Genomic DNA, 19,898 nt, shown 5'->3' with positions numbered 1-19,898 from the left:
AAAGAATCACATGCACCTTTTGTTAATGTGGACTGGTATAGCCATTCATCTAGTGATACTAAATTTAAGTATACACATATGCATGAAATAATTCACTCTTGAGTAGGTATTTCAAGGAAATTCTCATATTGGTCCATAGGCAAATATGTGTGTTCATATCATTGTTTCTGGCAATAGGATTGGGAAGAGTAGGTAGAGACAAACCAAGAAACATACTCATATCTATAAAGAACAAACTGATGGTTACCAGAGGGCATGTGTGTGGAGGGATGGGTTAAGTAGGTAATGGAGGTGGGTGCCTGGCTGGCTCAGTCAGTAGAACAATGTGACTCTTGATCTCAGGGTTTTGAGTTTGATCCCCACATTGGGTGTGGAGCCACCTTAAAAAAATAAATAAAATCTAAAATACAGGGGATCCCTGGGTGGCGCAGCGGTTTAGCGCCTGCCTTTGGCCCAGAGCGCGATCCTGGAGACCCGGGGTCGAATCCCACGTCGGGCTCCTGGTGCATGGAGCCTGCTTCTCCCTCTGCCTGTGTCTCTGCCTCTCTCTGTCTCTCTCTCTCTGTGTAACTATCATTAAAAAAAAAATCTAAAATACATAAATAAGTAAATAAGTGATGGGGATTAAGGAGTGTACTTATGATGTGCACTGGGTGTTGTATGTTAAGTGCTGAATCACTAAATTGTACACCTAAAACTAATATTATTACACTGTATGTTACTAACTGGAATTTAAATAAAAACTTAAAAAAAGAGGGGCACCTGAGTAGCTCAGTGGTTGTGTCCGCCTTTGGCTCAGGGTATGATCCCAGGGTTCTGGGATCAAGTCCCCCATTGGGCTCTCCACAGGGAGCCTGCTTCTCCCTCTGCCTATATCTTTGCCTCTCTATGTCTCTCAGGAATAAATAAATAAATAATATCTTTAAAAAATAAACTTAAAAAAAGAAATGTGGATGCAGAAAATGGAGTTCTATAAAATAAATTAGATGGGTGGATAAATCTTCAAAGCATACACCAAATGGAGAAAAACACCAGAATGAATTTTATGACAGTATCATTTATGTAAATTAAAAACACATGTGCACAAACTGCACACATTTTACACAAAAACACACCCAAAAGGTAAAAAATTAGAATGATTTCTTATGGGGTAGAGAAGGGATTGGAGGATATCATGGGGAAAATGTGAATGAATAAATAAAATGTTAAATTATGTTGTTATATTTTATCATACTACATTCAAGATTTCAGTTTACTTCTGGTGGGAAGAACTTCTGCATCTGCTGTGTGTGCCATGTTGTATTAAGCCAGGCATGATTCTTGGAGGATGATTTCCCAGAAGAATTTGGAACACAAAAGTATAAAAAGACACAAGAATCCTGTAATTATTATTCCATTGATTTATAGGTTTCAATGTTGCTGGAGCAATTAGTCAAAGCCAAAGTATTCCAAATGTAGGGAAAATAATGTGATTTTCCATGAATCCAGTCTCAAATTAAAAAAAGAAAAAGTGCATTATTGTAGAACTATTTAATAGTGATAGTGATAACCAATAAAATAAATGTATGGGCCTTTTTAAATATCTGGATTCAAAAAAGATCAGTGTAAGTAGACATATTTAACACAATTGTAAAATTTTTTTATCAGGACTTGGGTATAAATTATTAAACAAATATTTTTACTTTTCTTAAATGTGTAATTGTATGATACCTTTAGGCTTTAAAAATGTTCTTATTAGGGGCACCTGGCTGGTTCAGGCAGTGGAGCATGTGACTCTTGATCTCCCAGTTATGAGTTCAAGCCCCACTTTGGGAGTGGAGTCTTCTTCAAAAAAAAATTTTTTTTTTTTTTTATAATAGCCACAGAGAGAGAGAGACAGGCAGAGGGAGAAGCAGGCTCCATGCACCGGGAGCCCGACGTGGGATTCGATCCTGGGTCTCCAGGATAGCGCCCTGGGCCAAAGGCAGGCGCCAAACCACTGCGCCACCCAGGGATCCCCTTCAAAAAATGTTCTTACCAGTAAGAGATAGATACCAAGGTATTGTGAAAGTACATCTCTGGAATTTGCTTTTTTTTTTTTTTTTTAAGATTTTATTTATTTATTCATGACAGCCCAAGAAAGAAAGAGGCAGAGACACATGCAGAGGGAGAAGCAGGCGCCACACAAAGAGCCTAATGTGGGCTTGACCCGGGACTCTGGGATTATGGCATGAGCCGAAGGCAGACACACAACTGCTGAGCCACCCAGGCGTCCCTAGAATTTGCTTTAAAATATTCAAGGCAAACATAAAAATTGAGAATGTGTCGGAGGAAATATGTGATCCTGACCAGTTCAACCAGTTCAAGAAGAAATGAAAAATAAAGACAAGGTATACAAATTAGAAAAGAAGAAATAAAATTGTCCTTACTTACAATTAACATGATTAAGTGTATAGAAGGTCCAGATGAAGGTGGCATTAATGTTGAAATTTATAGATAAGTTCAACAAGTTCGGTGGATACAAGATTCGCTACAGTTTGAAGTAGTTATAATCAGCATTGTCTTCTCATTCCCAATCTCAAAAGGGAGGTTTCCATCATTTCATCAAGTATTAAGTTTCTTACGTAAGTTTATTATATTTGTGTTTTTTCTAGAACCATATTGATTTCATTTAAATTTGCAAGTATATTTTTATAAAGTTGCTCACAATACTGTCATAATATTTAGTGATGTTCCCTTTTATTTCTGATACTGGGTATTTTTCTTATATGGTTTTTTTCTTAGTCATTTTCACCATACTTTTATCAATTTTATTGCTTTATCCATAGGGCATTCTTTTGGCCTTTTGTACGAGGGGAGGATCCACTTAATTGTGTTTATGTTTTATTAATCTGCTCTTATTTTCTTCTTTCTGCTTTCTTCAGTTTTTTTATTAAAAGTTTCTGAGATTGATGTTTTCTGGATGGATTTTTAACATCCATTTCAATATATGCATTTAAGGCTCAACACTTACCTCTGTTAAAATCTCCATTTCCAGGGCACTTGGGTGATTCAGTCCGTTAAGCCTCTGACTCTTGATTTGGGTTTAGGTCACGATCAGGGTGGTGAGACAGAGCGCTGTCAGGGACTTCGGCTCAGCAGGGAGTCGGCTGGAGATTCTTTTCCTATCCCTTTGTCCCACCCCCGCTCATGCACATTCTAAAATAAATTTAAAAAAAATTTTTTTTAAATCTTCAATTCCAACTGAGTTTGAATCTTTCTCTTCATGGTTCTGTCAATTTTCGCTTTATAAAGTACGAACTGTAGTTATTATTTTCTGGTACCTTGAAACTTTTATCATTATGAAATAGCCCTCTATAATGCCAGGTAACACTTTTTTTGTTGTTTTTGTTTTTTTCTTCTCTCCTTAAAGTTCTCTTGGCCTAATACTGACATCACAAATTCTACAATTATAGAAATAACTTGAGGCCCTGGATGAGGACTGACATCTTTCTTTGCAAAGGATTTTCACTTGCTTCTGCAAGGATGGGAAGATGCCAGCAATTCACTTTCACGCGATTTCAGGGATTGAGGTGCTTTAACGTTTGTGTTTTGTTCCTGCCGAGAAGGCCCAGTCTCATTTTGCTCTTCTTCCTTTGGTGAAGGTCTTTGGGGTTTACCAGGAAGTCTCTGTGGTAGGCGACAGATTTAAGTTGTTTAGCTCCCCGAGCATATCTAAAGTGCTACTCAGCTTCTCAGCCTTTCGATGAACAGAATCTACGCTCTTCTAAGGCCGACGTGCTAGAATGGCAAGACATCTGGCCAGACTTTCTCGGGGATTCCAGGAAGTGAAACCCAGGGGCTTAGAGTAGTCAGGCATTTCCGCAAAAGGGGCACGACTTCAGTTGCTGAAGGATACAGTAGGGAGGCTGGTGCCATTACCTATCCCCCGCCCCCGAGACAGTCTGCAACCTGAGCCTCCAGAGGTCCTTGTAGTCTCACACCCCTCGGCTTCCGGGAGGCTGGGCGGTAAAAGTTTACCGCCCCCGCGGGATTCTGGGAAGTGTAGTCCTGGAACCCTGAGTAGTCGCAGGTACTTCCATTCAAGACGGCAGTGCTCGGGAATTCTGGGAAGTGTAGTCCAGTAGTGCCGGCTGATCGCAGGCACTTCCGCCCCAGGAGGACGCCGTAGCAGCCATCTTTTCCCTGATTATGGTGTCTCAGGCCTGCCATTCAAACTTCGCCTGAAACGCACCTGGGGCCCGCAGCCACGAGACTTTCATTTGGGGAGAAAGAGGAGGAGCGGCTAAAAACAGAGGTTTGTTGGCCGAGGGAGGCGATTTGCGTTCCCCTGGGCGGAGCTTCTTAGCGTTGGGGACGAGCCCCGGATGGGCGGATGGGGCTCCCCTTGTCGTCTCCGGGTTTGGGGATCTCCCGGGCTCTCTGTACCCCTGCCCTGGCCCCCCGCCTGCGAGCTAGCGGTCCTCGTACGGCATCGTGTTGGTTGAGTTCCTTGGTCCCTCTGTGTCTTGGTTTGTTTTGTGTAAAAGGCAATTGAAAGTAGTACCGTTCTAGTAGAGTGTTGTGAGGAAAGAAGCGAGATGGTACGAGCAAAACCCTTAAAACTGCCTGGCAGGAGGCTGGTCGCTACTAATACTACTGCAGTTATTCAAGAAGCGCCCGTTTCTCAGTTAGGTTCTGTGAGCCCAGGAAGCTGGATTGTCCTGGACACCTGCCTTTTTTTTTTTTTTTTTTTTTTTTAAGATTTTACTTATTCATTAGAAACAACACACAGAGGGATCCCTGGGTGGCTCAGCGGTTTAGTGCCGCCTTCGGCCCAGGGCCTGATCCTAGAGACCTGGGATCGAGTCCCACGTCAGGCTCCCTGCATGGAGCCTGCTTCTCCCTCTGCCTGTGTCTCTGCCTCTCTCTCTGTGTCTCTCATGAATAAATAAATAAAATCTCTTTTAAAAAAAGAAAGAAACACACACACAGAGGCAGAGAGACAGACAGGGGAGCAGGCTCTCAGCGGGGAGCCCGATGCAGGTCTCAATCCCAGGACCCCAGGATCATGACCTGAGCCAAAAGCAGACGCTCAGCCACTGAGCCACCCAGGTGACCCCTTTAGCTTTTTGTTGTTGTTGTTTTGTTTTCGGATAAGGGGAGGTTGCTTCTAGCTGGTAGTACTGGGGAACGTGATTTACCAAGAATGGAAACACAATCCTGATTTTTCACAACCTCCTTTCCTTCCCCAGCCCTGACTTCTCAAGAAGCCCCACACAGCGGGGGAGGCAGCAGAGCTCCATGTGAGTAGGAGTTGGCATTCTTCTGCTGAGATAGTCGCATAAATGGGAGAATGTGTGGGACACACACTTGGGTAATGATTATAACTGAGCCTGGGGTGCTGAGTTCTGTTCTAAACACTTTACACAAATGAACACATTTCTGTCACAGTGACTCTGTTAAGTGGTACTGCTGGCTTTTTGTTTTTGTTTTTTAAGGTTTATTTTATTTATTTTAAAGAGAGAGCAGGAGCCGGGGAGGGGCAGGAACAGAGGAAGAATCTCAAGCAGACTCCCCGCTGAGTTCAGAGCCTTATTAGTCAGGTCTGGATCCCATGACCCAAATGGAAACCAAGAGTCTGATGCTTAACTGACTGAGCCACCCTGGCACCCCAGCAGTGAGGGTTTATCCTGGTTTGCATGCTGTCGAGAAGCAGAAGCAACTTGATTTCTGAATATTGTAATAATTTTTAGCTAGCGGGTGGGAGAAACAAAATGAAACTTCAGTTGTCACTTATTAATAAAGTAGTCACTCATGTTGGGGGGGAATAATTCTTGTTTTTGTTTTTTTTAAATTATTATCATAAATGTCTTTGTCCCTTTGTTATGGAGTGTCTTGTCCTTTTCTTGTTCATCACAATCACTGAGTGGCCCTGTCATTCTCACTGATCAGTGGGAAACACTAATTTCTAGCGGTTGCTGCTACTAGCTTCCAGAGCCATTTTTTGGGTCTCTTTCACAGCCTTATCATTTGTTTTTATTTTTGTGCTGAACCATTTGAGGGCAAGCTAGAGACTGATCCAAATGGAATTAATGACATTGACAACACGCTGTTATCTAATACACAGTTCATATTCAGTTTTCCCAGTTTCCCCCATTGAGAGCAGTTTTCTCTTTGTAGTTCAGGGTTCAGTCCTGTGATAGGCATCAAATTTGGTTTTTATTTCATTATTCTCCTTTAATCTAGAATCATCCAGGGGCCTTTTGCTGGCTTAGTTGGTAGAGCATGCGACTCTTGATCTTCAGATCTTGAGTTTGAGCTCCCATTGGATGTAAAGATTACTTCAAACCAAACAAAAGAATAGAATGATTCCTCAGACTTTATTTATTTAGCTTATGGTATTCGTGAAGAATATTGGCAAATTATTTTGTAGAATGCCTCTCTTTTTTTGGTTTATCTGACATTTGTTCATGATAGGTTTAGGCTGTGCATTAGAAGCAGGGATGACACAGAAGTAAGGGGTAAGGGCGATCTCATTGCAGGGGAAGAACGTGTCAGTTTGTGGAATTGCCCCAATTGCTGGTTTCAACTTTGTTTTCTTGGGTAAGGTCCCTATTTTTCCTTTTGCAGTTTGTATTTTGAGACTATGTAACTATCTTATTTCTTCCCAAACTTTTGCGGTATTTTTAGCACCATTGATGATTTTCTAACCCTTTAGAAATGTTTTTTGGTTTGCCTTCTTGTCTCATCTGTTTATTTCTTATACATTCCTTTATTTATAATAGCATGTTTACAGCTCAGATGCCTGTCTTTTTTATTTAAATTAGGTATGGATTGTCAACCTATTTTTTTTTGCTGTTGCAGAATCTTGGGTTTTATTCGTTTTTTTTTAATATATTTTTTTAAATTTTTATTTATTTATGATAGTCACACAGAGAGAGAGAGGCAGAGACATAGGCAGAGGGAGAAGCAGGCTCCATGCACCGGGAGCCCGACGTGGGATTCGATCCCGGGTCTCCAGGATCGCGCCCTGGGCCAAAGGCAGGCGCCAAACCGCTGCGCCACCCAGGGATCCCCTAGTTTTTTTTTTTTTTAAAGATTTTATTTATTCATGAGAGACACAGAGAGGGAGGCAGAGACATAGGCAGAGGGAGAAGCATGCTCCCTGTGGGGAACCTGATGTAGGACTCAATCCCAGGACTCCGGGATCACGACCTGAGCCAAAGGCAGACGTTCAACCACTGAGCCACCTGGGTGTCCCTATTAGTTTTCTTTATCTCCATGCATACCTGTCAAAAGTGTACTTCCTGCTTAAAAAGAAGCTTCACAGGATGCCTTCTTTCCATTAGTAGGAAGACAACCAGAGATTTTGAGAAGTTACTGAGACTCTTCATATGACAGAGGAACAACCTGTGAACTCCATGTATTTTAACAATATTCTGGTAGAAATCACATTTATAGAGGTAATTTCAAACTATAGAATGTGATTCTGCGGAGTATATTACTGCAGTTGCAAAGAAATAAGAAACTGTGATAGGTAGTGCTCTGAGAGCTTTCTACCTTACAGCGGTCCCATGAGATTGATACAGTTATTCTCCCCCACTTGCAAATGACAGAACTGAGGCAGAGTGGTGTTAGTCATCTGCCCAAGATGACACTGCTAGTGAATAGCCTAGTCAGGATTTCACCCCACATGTGTTGATTCCAAAGCCCACTCTTAGGGATGTTGTCTCAGTTTATACCCTACCCAAAATAAAAATTGCTACCCCAGAAGCTACAGATGCAATGGGATAGGGCTGTTTATGTGGTCAGGCACGTTGTTTCTTGAGCTACTACTAAAAGGGATCAGGGGATATCTGGTATACTGGCTGCGTTCTGCTCATGGGGCCACGTTCACCTGTACCATCCCAAGGAATGGGTACCTTTCCTAATTCACAAGGAGCCATCCTATAGGTTAATGATGTCCTTGACCAGTTTCCATTGACTTCTTTCTCCTTTTCCCAGTCTGTCTCTCTAGGATTCTGTTTCCCTGGAAGGAAAGAATATGAGCATGTTCAAGGTGAGTAGGGTTTGCCTTTCATGCTATTTTTTTTTAAATTTTTTTAAAATTTATTTATGATAGTCACACACACAGAGAGAGAGAGAGAGAGAGAGGCAGAGACACAGGCAGAGGGAGAAGCAGGCTCCATGCACCGGGAGCCCGACATGGGACTCGATCCCGGGTCTCCAGGATCACGCCCTGGGCCAAAGGCAGGCGCCAAACCGCTGCGCCACCCAGGGATCCCTGTAATATTATTTATTATATTTCTGTGCTGTACTTTTCATCCCTGTGACTTATTTTATAACTGGGAGTTTGTACTTTTTTTCCCTTTCACCTACTTTGTCAATCCCCCAACCCCATAACATACAACTTAAATTTTTTTTTCATTTAATACTACGCAGCACTTTTTAAAAAGATTTTATTTATTTGTTTTGTATTAGGTAATCTATACACCCAGCATGTGCTCAAACTTACTATTCCCAAGATCAAGAGTCACGTGTTTAACTCACTGAGCAGGCCAGGTGCCCCATTCTGATATAACAGTTTTCATCACTGTGCCATATTCTTTTCAAATGTATATACCTATTTTTTTAAACTATTCTCATAGACATTTAGTTTAGGATTTTTACTGTGTTAGGAACACTACAGTGATAGTTTTCCTGATTTAACCTATTTCTTAAAAACAGTTCTGAAAATTACTGCCCTTTATTGTTCTTAATATACCAGGTATTCACAATTGAAGAGGCAGGTTGTATATCTGGTGCATTGGATGTTTTTTAGTAGGATATTTAAATATGGCACAGTCCGTCAAGATCAGACTTCAGCTTCACAAGAAAAGATATTGTTAGGATCTTCCTAATTATATGAGCTAGATTCTGTCTTTCCCATGCCTGAGTCACAAACCCTATGTGTATTTTATTTACTGGTTCTTTCTTCTTAGTGTTTTTTTTTTAAAGTAATATGTAACCTTAGTTTAAAAAATCCAGTGGTACTAAAGGACTTGTCACTCACTGCATTGACGCTTCAGAGGAATTTTATGAAGAAGTGCTTGGTTTTATCTTCATTTGAAATATAAAGACAAGGGGTTGTGAAAAAGACATCTGCTTAAATTGACACAGAACACCAGAGATCGGGAGGCAGAGTATGGTATTCAAGTGAAGACAGATACAGGAAGAGGGATAATTTTTCATTCAGGGACCTGGCATGCCCTTTTGGTTTGTTTCCACACAGAACGCTCCTCCTCACCTGGTTTCCACCTTAGTGGGAAGGCAGATGCTGTCAAACAATGCTGGGACTAAACTGTTAAATGTTTCTGGGGTAATTGGCAATGTTATTACAAGTAAAACCTTTTTAGTTTAGGATGCAGCTGTTAGAATTCTAGGGAGTTTGCTTATTACTGTGCTTACTAAGAGGGTGAGGTAAATAGAGCTTTCTTTTCCATAGCAGCACTTTTTTTTTAAGATGTTATTTATTTTTCATGAGTGACATAGAGAGGCAGACACAGGCAGAGGGAGAAGCAGGCTCCCCCTGGGGAGCCTGATGTGGGACTCAGTCCCAGGACTCCAGGATCAGGACCTAAGCCAAAGGCAAATGCTCAACCACTGAGCCAGCCAGGTGCCCCTCCACAGCAGCACTTTTGATGAGGCTGAGGAAAATCGGGGTGTGGCATCGGCAGGAGAGAAGGGCTGGGAAATCTACAGATCGCTCAGGGGCCAGAGCTCCTTCCCACCCATCTTTCCCACCTCTCACAGTAGACATTGGTGCATAAGATTGAAGTTATATGTGTTTGTTGTAGGAGGCGGTGACATTCAACGATGTGGCTGTGGCCTTCACAGAGGAGGAGCTGGGACTGCTGGACTCTGCACAGAGAAAGCTGTACCAGGATGTCATGTTAGAAAACTTCAGGAACCTAGTCTCTGTGGGTGAGGACATCCTTCCTCTGGAGGATCTTTGTGAGCTTGGGGTTTAAGGCTTTGGGGCTCCTGAAATGGATCCCTGAGTTTGGGGATTGGACTTTTGCAATCCTATAAGACACAGGATACTTCTGGTCTTTCTGAACAGGCTTTTTCAGGTCTTTTTCATTTGGGTTCTGTAAAAGACTATATAAATGGATAGTATACTGCTATACCTTGTCTATTCGATTTTAGATTTCATTACTATTGCATTAGTGAATTATAAAACTGATGTATTGAGTTTTCTGAGCAATTTTGAATGAAATAAGGGTAAAGAATATCAGAGCTTCTTAGGACACATTGTAGAAAAACTGGCTGATTGCACGAGTGTGTGAGGGCCAGTGGGAGGAGATTTAGGGAAAACAGACGTGGGCTAGAAATAGGTCATTCAGACTTTGTTTTGGTAATACATATCTCTCTGTATGTAGTTGGGTGATGGAAGTAAATGCTATTTCTTCAGTGGGTCGTGATTAAAAAAAAGTTTGAAAAACATTCTTCTGATAGCTTGAATGTGCAGTTGGAACTCCAGTCTCCGGTAAATTTTAGTTCTAGCATGTTAATTTTAACTCCTGACTTTCCATGTTCTCAGGACATCAACCCTTTAAACGAGATAAATGGCAAATAGAAAGAGAAGAGAAGCTTTGGCTGATGAAGACAACAACCCAGATAGAGAGAAATGTGGGTAAGAACCAAGCAGCTGTGAGTTGTCACAGTTACCTGTCCCATTTGTTCAGTTTCTCGCCACCTGTGTGCTGTCACTTATGTCCCAGGTTGCCAGACCTCTTTCCTGGATTGTTGCAACAGTCTTTGGTGCTCCCACCCTTCTCCTACGGTCTCTTCCTTATGTAAGATTATGTTAATCTTCTGTTCAAAAGTCTCTCATGACTTCTTTTACTTACAGTAAAAACCACTTAAAGCAGCTACTAGATAGTCCTCTGTGGTCTGCTGTTCATCCCCCACTGCTTGTCAGTACATCTGTCCTCCCTCTTGCTATGTCTTTTCTGCCTACATTGTCCTTCCTGCCGTTTCTCAGACCTTCAAAGGAAGCTTCTGCCTCAGAGCCTTTCACCTGTTCTCTCTGCCTGGAATACTCTTGCCTTTAACCTTCCAGGCCTCTTCTTTACTTCTTTCAGGTCACTCAGTTCTACTCTCATGAGGGATCTGACCACCCTGTTGAAAATGCTGTTCTCTTGCCTTTCTGTGCCCTCCCTGCCTTATTTTGTGTCAAAGCACTGATCTTCACCTCAAACATATTTTTGTTCATTTGTTTATTATCATACTCCCCTCACTGGAGTGTAATCTTCATGAATGGGGGAGTTTTGTCTGTTTTGTTTCTTGTTCACTGTCCTCAGTGCTTAGAATAGTCCTGGTACATTCATGGCAGGGGCTCTGTAAATATTTGTTGAGTAAACATGAATGAGTTTATGTATAGGAAAACCTACCCTCCACAGAAATAACTAATAGGTAGTGAACAGATCGATGTGAATAAAGGATATTGCAAAATATTTTTTGTCTTTAAATGAATTTCTAACCTAATTCTAGTTTCTCAAATGCCTGTGGTGTGTGTGTGTGTGTGTGTGTGTGTGTGTGTGTGTTCGCCTTTCTGTACAAGTTGGTCTATACCAGCTCATCCAGAGACCAGTATAGAACCTCTGGCAATGTTTTTTTTTTTTTTTTTTTTTTTTAAGATTTTATTTTTATTATTTATTCATGATAGACAGAGAGAGAGAGAGGCAGAGACACAGGCAGAAGGAGAAGCAGGCTCCATGCAGGGAGCCTGACGTGGGACTCTATCCCGGGACTCCAGGATTGCGCCCTGGGCCAAAGGCAGGCGCCAAACCTCTGAGCCACCCAAGGATCCCCTGGCATTGTTTTTATAACCAAAATGAACACCATTCTTCCCCTGTGGCTTTCCATTAGTAGCAGAGCATATTCATTTGGGGAGGAAATTTTTTTTGATTGTGGATTCTTCTGTCCCCTTTTATTAGGCAGCTCCCTCAGAGAAGAGAAGAAATTCAGTTTCCATACCTCTGTCAGGGAATGAAAAGGTCTCAGAAAATAGCCAGCTTGTGAGTTAGCCTTTCCCTTAAAAGATTTGCCCACCTGCATCCCATTTGCTTCTTACAAAATCCACATGTATAATTTACATTGTTACTTCAGGCATTGTGTTTGTGTATAGATTCAAATATACGACTTTTGAAGGCATTTCATATAATGACAGCTTTACTGCTTGTAATGATTCACTAATCATTAGTTTCTAGTCTGTTTCTTCTAAATATTATAAGCTATGGAATTTATTTCCCAGCTCACTAATAAACTGCATTCTTCACTTTGAAAGTCATTCTTGTTGACGGCCTGTATATCTATATCCCAAAATTTTCCACACTATTTTCAAAGAGACAGCATTCTTCCCTGGCTTCTAAATTTGACTCCTATTGGGGAGTTGAGGATATTTAGACCTTACAAAACCCTCAGAAGGATCTAGTACACAGGTCTTCATGCTTTTATTTCTTTAGCACCCTTAATTTTCTCATCAATACCCCCTTGGTGTACTGCTGCCTCTGATGCAACCTTTTGGCTTCTTTAGCAAACTGTATTCTCCCGTCCTTGTCCTAGTTCAGATACCTTACTTGCAAACACTTTTGCTACTCTGATTTGTTTACACTTAAACTGGGATTTAGAATTCTAGATATTCTCAGACATCACACTGGGTTTCATCTATGCATGCACTTTTTGAGCACCTACTAACTGCTAGGCATGTTAAAAGCTGAAAAGGTGTCAACACTGCAAAATTCTTGTCCTTACTGATTTTGTACTGTGGTAGGAAAGACATGATTTTTGAAAAATGACTTAAAATGGTATGTCAGATGGCACTAATTTTGTTTCAGATGGATTTCATTAATGCTCTGTGGTTGGGAGTTTAATGGACTACCTCTTGGTTTCTTTTTTTTTTTTTAAAGGTTTTTATTTATTCATAGAGACACAGAGAGAGAGGCGCAGACACACACAGGCAGAGGGAGAAGCAAGCTCCATGCAGAGAGCCCGATGTGGGACTCGATCCTGGGTCTCCAGGATCACGCCCTGGGCTGCAGGCAGCGCTAAACCGCTGCGCCACTGGGGCTGCCCTACCTCTTGGTTTCTATCAGTATTTAAGCCAGAGTATTTCACATGTGGTGGAAAAGAAGCTGAATCATCCTGAGGTTCATTAAATTCTCATACTGTGTCCTAAGTGTGAAATCTTGACTCTTTGAACAAAGTTTTTGGTTGTCCACATCTCTGAATTCTGTCCCTATAGGAGGAAACAATCAGGATGAGCTGAGGAATTTTCAAGACAAAGGACCACATGAAGAGCTGTCCTGCTGGCAAATCTGGCAACACATTGCAAATGACCTAACCAGATGTCAAAACTCCATGATAAATAGTTCTGAGTTTCACAAACAAGGTGATTCCCCCTGCCAGCTTGGGGCAGAACTCTCTATTCAGATTTCTGAGGAGGAGAACTGTGGGCTAAATTGTAAAGTGGATGGTCCTAATCGTACTGAAAACTCAGACTTTGCAATTTTGAGAGTCCAGGACTCATGGAGGAAAACTTTGACTGAATCACAGAGTTACCGGAATAGATATCAGCAGATTTCCATGAAAAATAAGCTGTGTCGGTGTAAACAGAATATTGATGTTGTCAGTTGGATTTCACATCACCTTGATCATGGGATACACAGAAGTGACAAATCTTACAGCCATGATGATTGTCAGAAAGGCAGCATGAAGGTTTCAGCATTAGACCAGGAGAGTATGATCCACATGAGACAAAAACCTTACCAGTGTAATGAATGTGAAAAAACCTTCAGTGATCTCTCCACCTTTGATCTTCATCAGCAGTTACACTCAAAAGCAAAGTCCCATATGTGTAGTGAGTGTGGAAAAGGCTTCCGTTATAGCTCAGTTCTTCGTATTCATCAGAGAGTTCACATGGGAGAGAAAGGCCATAAGTGTGGTGAGTGTGGTGAGGAATTCAGTCAGAGCTCACTTCTACAAACCCATCAGAAAGTCCACACTGTAGAGAAGCCTTTCAAATGTGAGGAGTGTGGGAAAGGCTTTGTTCGTAGATCAGCACTTACTGTTCATTGCAAAGTCCACACAGGAGAGAAACCTTATAATTGTGAGGAATGTGGGAGGGCCTTCAGTCAAGCCTCTCATCTTCAGGACCATCAGAGGGTCCACACTGGGGAGAAACCATTCAGATGTGATGCATGTGGTAAAAGCTTCAGTCGGAATTCACATCTTCAGTCCCACCAGAGAGTCCATACAGGAGAGAAACCATATAAATGTGAAGAATGTGGGAAGGGCTTCATTTGTAGCTCAAATCTATACATTCACCAGAGGGTACACACAGGAGAAAAACCGTACAAATGTGAGGAGTGTGGTAAAGGCTTTAGTCGACCTTCAAGTCTTCAGGCCCATCAGGGTGTTCATACTGGAGAGAAATCCTACATATGTAATGTGTGTGGTAAAGGCTTTACTCTGAGTTCAAATCTTCAGGCACATCAGAGAGTCCACACAGGAGAGAAACCATACAAATGCGATGAGTGTGGGAAGAGCTTCAGGAGGAACTCCCATTATCAAGTTCATCTAGTAGTCCACACAGGGGAGAAACCCTATAAATGTGAGGTATGTGGGAAGGGCTTCAGTCAGAGTTCATATCTTCAAATCCATCTGAAGGCGCACAGCATAGAGAAACCTTACAAGTGTGAGGAGTGTGGGCAGGGCTTCAATCAGAGTTCCCGACTTCAGATTCACCAGCTGATCCACACTGGTGAGAAGCCATACAAATGTGAAGAGTGTGGAAAGGGATTCAGTCGTCGAGCAGATCTCAAAATTCATTGCAGAATCCACACAGGAGAGAAACCATATAATTGTGAGGAGTGTGGGAAAGTATTCAGGCAGGCCTCAAATCTTCTGGCCCATCAGAGAGTCCACAGTGGAGAGAAACCATTCAAATGTGAAGAGTGTGGGAAGAGCTTTGGTCGCAGTTCACACCTTCAAGCCCATCAAAAAGTCCACACAGGAGAAAAGCCGTACAAATGTGAGGAGTGCGGGAAGGGCTTCAAGTGGAGCTTGAATCTTGACATGCATCAGAGGGTCCACACAGGAGAGAAACCCTACAAGTGTGGGGAGTGTGGTAAGCACTTCAGTCAGGCCTCGAGTCTTCAGCTTCATCAGAGTGTCCACACTGGAGAGAAACCATACAAGTGTGACGTGTGTGGGAAGGTCTTCAGTCGCTCTTCACAGCTACAATCTCATCAGAGAGTTCACACAGGAGAGAAACCTTACAAGTGTGAGACATGTGGTAAGAGCTTCAGCTGGCGATCAAATCTTACCATTCATCACAGAATCCATGCTGGTGATAAATCCTATAAAAGTAACAGGAGTGGTAAGAACATCATAGAGTCCACACAGGAAAATAGTTCTATAAAATGATTTTTTTTAAAGAAAACTCAAGTGTCATGTGAATTCTTCCAACATGAAGTTCAAAAGGAAAAATCTTTTGTTTCATGAAAGTCAGTGTTTGAGCCACAGGTTAACATATCCCAATAGGAGGCCACACAGCAGAGAACACTTGTAAGTGGCATAGTAAGGTCCAGTTTGAACTTTGACCTTTATTAAATACTACTCAGGGGAGAGGCTTTGGAAAGTATGAGTTTTATCAGGCCTTATATAAAAATATAATGGACATACTAGAATGCCCATTAGAATGTAAGCTCCATAAATGCAGAGACTTGTTCTGAACCTACATAGTCTTAACATTGCCAGGTACTTGGGAAGTGCTCAATATTTGTTAATAAGTAAGGAAAATGTAGACTTGAAAATAGTGTTGAGATCACCTCTGGAATTTCATAAAAAAATTGTATTCAGAACTGGTAACCTAAATGTGGCCTTAGTAAAATTAATTCAGGGAGACACACTTGAAATGTGAGAAAACTACTCAGTACTGCAATCTGTCATAGTAATCTGGCATTACTTTGTTGTGATGAGCTCCTGTCTTCCCCAGCTTCTTATCAAGTTGGGTCTTATCATCTTGGACTTTGAACTTAGACTGCATACAATCAGTGGAACACCAGATAGTTATCTTTTTGTGACAGCATAGATTGAAAAATTGATTGCTAATCCTACAATAAGCCATTACACTATTGATTTTTATTCTCAAGAATGTCAAGGCAGGAGTTTAAGTGTCACAAAGTTATACTAATGACAAACATTTCTTAGTAAATGGTGAATTGATCATTGGTTGATCATTGATCATTCTCCACCTTTCCATCCAGATTTTGATGTGATTGCTTTTTAAGGATTTTAGCATTACTTTCATAAAAATTTCTTAGGTAGAGAGACTGAAGTAAATTATTGTTGTCAGGCTCTCTCTACCCTCTTATTTCTTCCTCTCCCCAGCCTGAGAAAGGGGAAACAATTATCTGTTGGAATTTGGTAATTTTATCAAGCACATTGATTACTGAGCATGACTGACTTTCACACTTTTTCCTAGCAGTGGATTGAATAATTGCTTTTTGGTTTGTTTGTGTAGAGTCCCAAGCAGGCTCCACACTCAGTGCGGAGCCTGACACTGGGCTTGATCTTATGACCCTGACATCATGACCTAGCTGAAATCAAGAGTTGGATGCTTAAGTGAGCCACCCAGGTGCCCCAGTTAATTGCTTTTTGAAGTTGATCAGTTACATATCAAAATACAGAATGTGGAATCCCTTTGATCTGGAGGTGATAGAATAAGAATTCATGATTAGGAGATTCAAATAGCACATTCAGTAGCACGTTAATGCTGTTAACTAAATTTTAAAAAGTGGAAATATGTTTAGTGATAGGAATTTATATAACTTGATAAACGTGCAGTAACATTAATTAAAATCATGGCTAAGACTTGAGACAAGAAGGTAACAGTTTAAGGTAGTTTAGGGATGTCAAATATCTTAAACGTGTGTCTGAATGTGTTAATGCATTCAGTCATGTGAAGGAATATATAAACAGTGGCAAGATTTTCAGGGATTTTTACATATTTAATTCAGAGTTTTTATTGAGCATCGGTTTTATAGTAAAATACTGTTATTTTACAGTAGCAGTAAACTATGTAAAATATGATTTTAAAAGTTTCTGAGAACATACCCTTATGTAGTAAGAAATCCTATCATGTGGCATAAAAGACCAAAATTAAGGAGCAGAACTCTGGAAATCAGTTGTAAGAAGAAACAAGTTTCCATGGTCATTCAAAGACAGATACATTAGTAATTATATACCTTTAACTAATGTATTTTAAGCATAAATCCATGTTATACTAATCCAATTATACTAGAAGGTTCTAGTATAATTCCAACACTGGAAATTTATCCTCGTTATTATCAGACTTCATTTCTAGGTGTATAAATATCCCAGAGTACGGGCTGGTCCTTTCCAGTGGTTGGTCTGATTAGGGAAGTAGCTGGGTCTTTCCAGACACTGTGGCCCAGAGAACCTTGAGCTGTGGGAGAAAAGGAATGATGAGAAAACTGTTTACCAGGTAGCCAAGTGGGCAAATCTTGAAGATGGAGAATAAAAGTTCATATGTTTTGAGGTAAAATTTAACAGATTTCCTAAGGAAAAGATAAACATAAGGGAGCATCTAGCATGTTGGGAACAAGCTTTTGAGCAAGTTTGAATACCATTTCCTACTTCGTCATTTCACTAATGTTTAATGGTTCTGTAGTTAATGGGCTTTATTCAGCAAAGGATGAATATAATATAATGTGAAGGTAGGTTTCCAAAGTTGACTTTTGGACCCCACCTTCACATGCTATCTCAAATTGCATTAGATGTGGGAAATCCTATTCCCTTCATGTTTAGTTTTGTTTAGTAGGTACCAGGGTAGCCCATCAACTCTCAAGGTAATTTGTAGTTTAGTGGGTTAAACCAAAAGTTAGCAAGCTATGCCAGTGGGCCAAATGTGGCCCACTGCTCTTAAAGCTTTATTACTGCCCATTCAATTATGTATCTCTGGCTGTTTTCTCAGTTGCAGTGACAGAATTTAGTACTTGGGACAAACATTGGCCCACAAAACCTAAAATACTTTCTGGCCCTTTACAGAAAATGCCTCCTGGTCCCTGTGTTAAGCTAGAAAGATTTGTATCCCATAGCTGGAAAGACCACAAGTAGAGCAGAACTTAAACCGGGTTCAGTCAGTATTTCAGAATGCGTTCCTTTTGATTCTTGTATCTGCCCTTCTGGTTGATCTTGTTCTTTAGGTTGGTCCAAAGATGATGTAACCATAGGGACTGTTTCTTCACAACTAGTGAAAGAACTAGTCTTTGATTTGTAATTTTGGGTAGTTTACTACTCTGTCCCTGTATGCATTCCTCTGACCTTGACTCCCATCTACACCAAAGATCAAACCTCTAACTGTATCCAGTTCCATTGGCTATTGTAGGCCATTCAGTTTCAACTCCCACTTGACACCATGGGCTCACACTCTGGCCTCTGGGGGATTTTCCTATCTTCATCTTGAACTTGGCTGCATATTAATACTTTTAATAAAAAGAGGACCCAAAGTCAAATTCAGTCAGCAGCTGACTGATAACACATCTATTTACAACCTTGTAGATTCTATTATAGGGCATCAAAGGGAAGGAATAGAAGCCTGAGAAATTGAGGCAGGAATATATGGACGGATTTCAACAAAGCTGAGGCCTTTGACTTCTATATAGGTGAGTCTCCTTTGCCATTAGGAGGAAGCATTTTACTCTGCTCTGACATACTCCCCTTTTGCCTGAAGAACCTGTAATGATTTCCCCCAAGATGGTTTCCTGGCAGGAAACTAGATCCTCTGGTGAGCTTTTCTTATTCTGATCTGAGTTAACATGAGAGTGTGGCCAATTCCATGAGTCCATTCCCATTTCCAGAGTATCTTTTTTTTTTTAATTTTTTATTTATTTATGATAGTCACACACACACACACACAGAGAGGCAGAGACACAGGCAGAGGGAGAAGCAGGCTCCATGCACCGGGAGCCCGACGTGGGATTCGATCCCGGGTCTCCAGGATCGCGCCCTGGGCCAAAGGCAGGCGCCAAACCACTGCGCCACCCAGGGATCCCCCATTTCCAGAGTATCTTAAAGGTCAGGCTGGGTCCTCTTGAAAGAGTCTGATATACTGCCAAAACTATACCACAAATTGTTCTAGACTTCCTCGAAGTGATAGCTATATTTTATGGAGGTTGTACATTAGGTAAGTGGAAATAACCAGAATATAAGGGATGACCAGACACAAGATGACATTAACTCCTGGAACCTCAAATGCATTGTGCCCAGCAATTAGTAGTGGGGCTTACAAACAATGAATAATTAATGGGATGCTTTTGCTCAGGTCCCTATATGGTGGTCTGAATGGATGCTTGCACCCATTGTATGGTTATTTTCCAAGTTCCAAAAAGCAGAGTGGCAATAGAAATACCCAACTACTAGCAGAATTCTCACATTGGTTCCTTCACCCATGAAACAAGGGCTATTTTGATAAGAAAGGACAAATAAACACTAACTGCCTTTCTATTTTTATGTACCCAAATAGAAAACCAAAAGTGTGCCTGAGTGGCTCAGTTGGTTAAGCATCTGCCTTTGGCTCAGGTCCTGGGATTGAGTCCTGTATTGGATGGGCTCCCTGCTCTGCTCTCCCTCTGCCTCTGCCTCTCTCTGTCTCTCATGAATAAATAAAAATCTTTAAAAAAAAGAATAGAAAACCAAAAGCAATACCATATTCTTTAAGGAGTTCTAGTGATTAGTGCCATTAGCAGTATCTTGAAAGTCATAGGAGTCGTGTTTTCTATCGTATCCCTCTTCAGTGTACTCATTTGATTTGTGCAGGAGACAGGTGAATCTTGGGGAATGATAGGGGATTATTGTAAATTTAATTA

General features: G+C 41.1%; 1 protein-coding gene across 1 annotated transcript; it reads left to right on the top strand.

Annotated features, from left to right (window-relative positions):
* Positions 1-4,115: 4,115 nt before the first annotated feature.
* On the top strand, positions 4,116-15,448 carry LOC144284535 (uncharacterized). Its single transcript, XM_077849141.1, is given in 7 exon segments — positions 4,116-4,276; positions 5,214-5,264; positions 7,966-8,020; positions 9,798-9,924; positions 10,544-10,636; positions 13,250-15,210; positions 15,213-15,448. Coding segments are annotated over 5 exon segments (2,277 nt in total). The 5' UTR covers positions 4,116-4,276; positions 5,214-5,264; positions 7,966-8,005; the 3' UTR covers positions 15,294-15,448.
* The last annotated feature ends 4,450 nt before the right edge of the window (positions 15,449-19,898 follow it).

This window comes from Canis aureus, chromosome 1 (genome assembly GCF_053574225.1).
Source record: "Canis aureus isolate CA01 chromosome 1, VMU_Caureus_v.1.0, whole genome shotgun sequence".
Classification (NCBI taxonomy): Eukaryota; Metazoa; Chordata; class Mammalia; order Carnivora; family Canidae; genus Canis; species Canis aureus.
The sequence above is the reverse complement of the archived record's forward strand: the minus strand, read 5'-3'. Positions and strand labels throughout refer to the sequence as shown.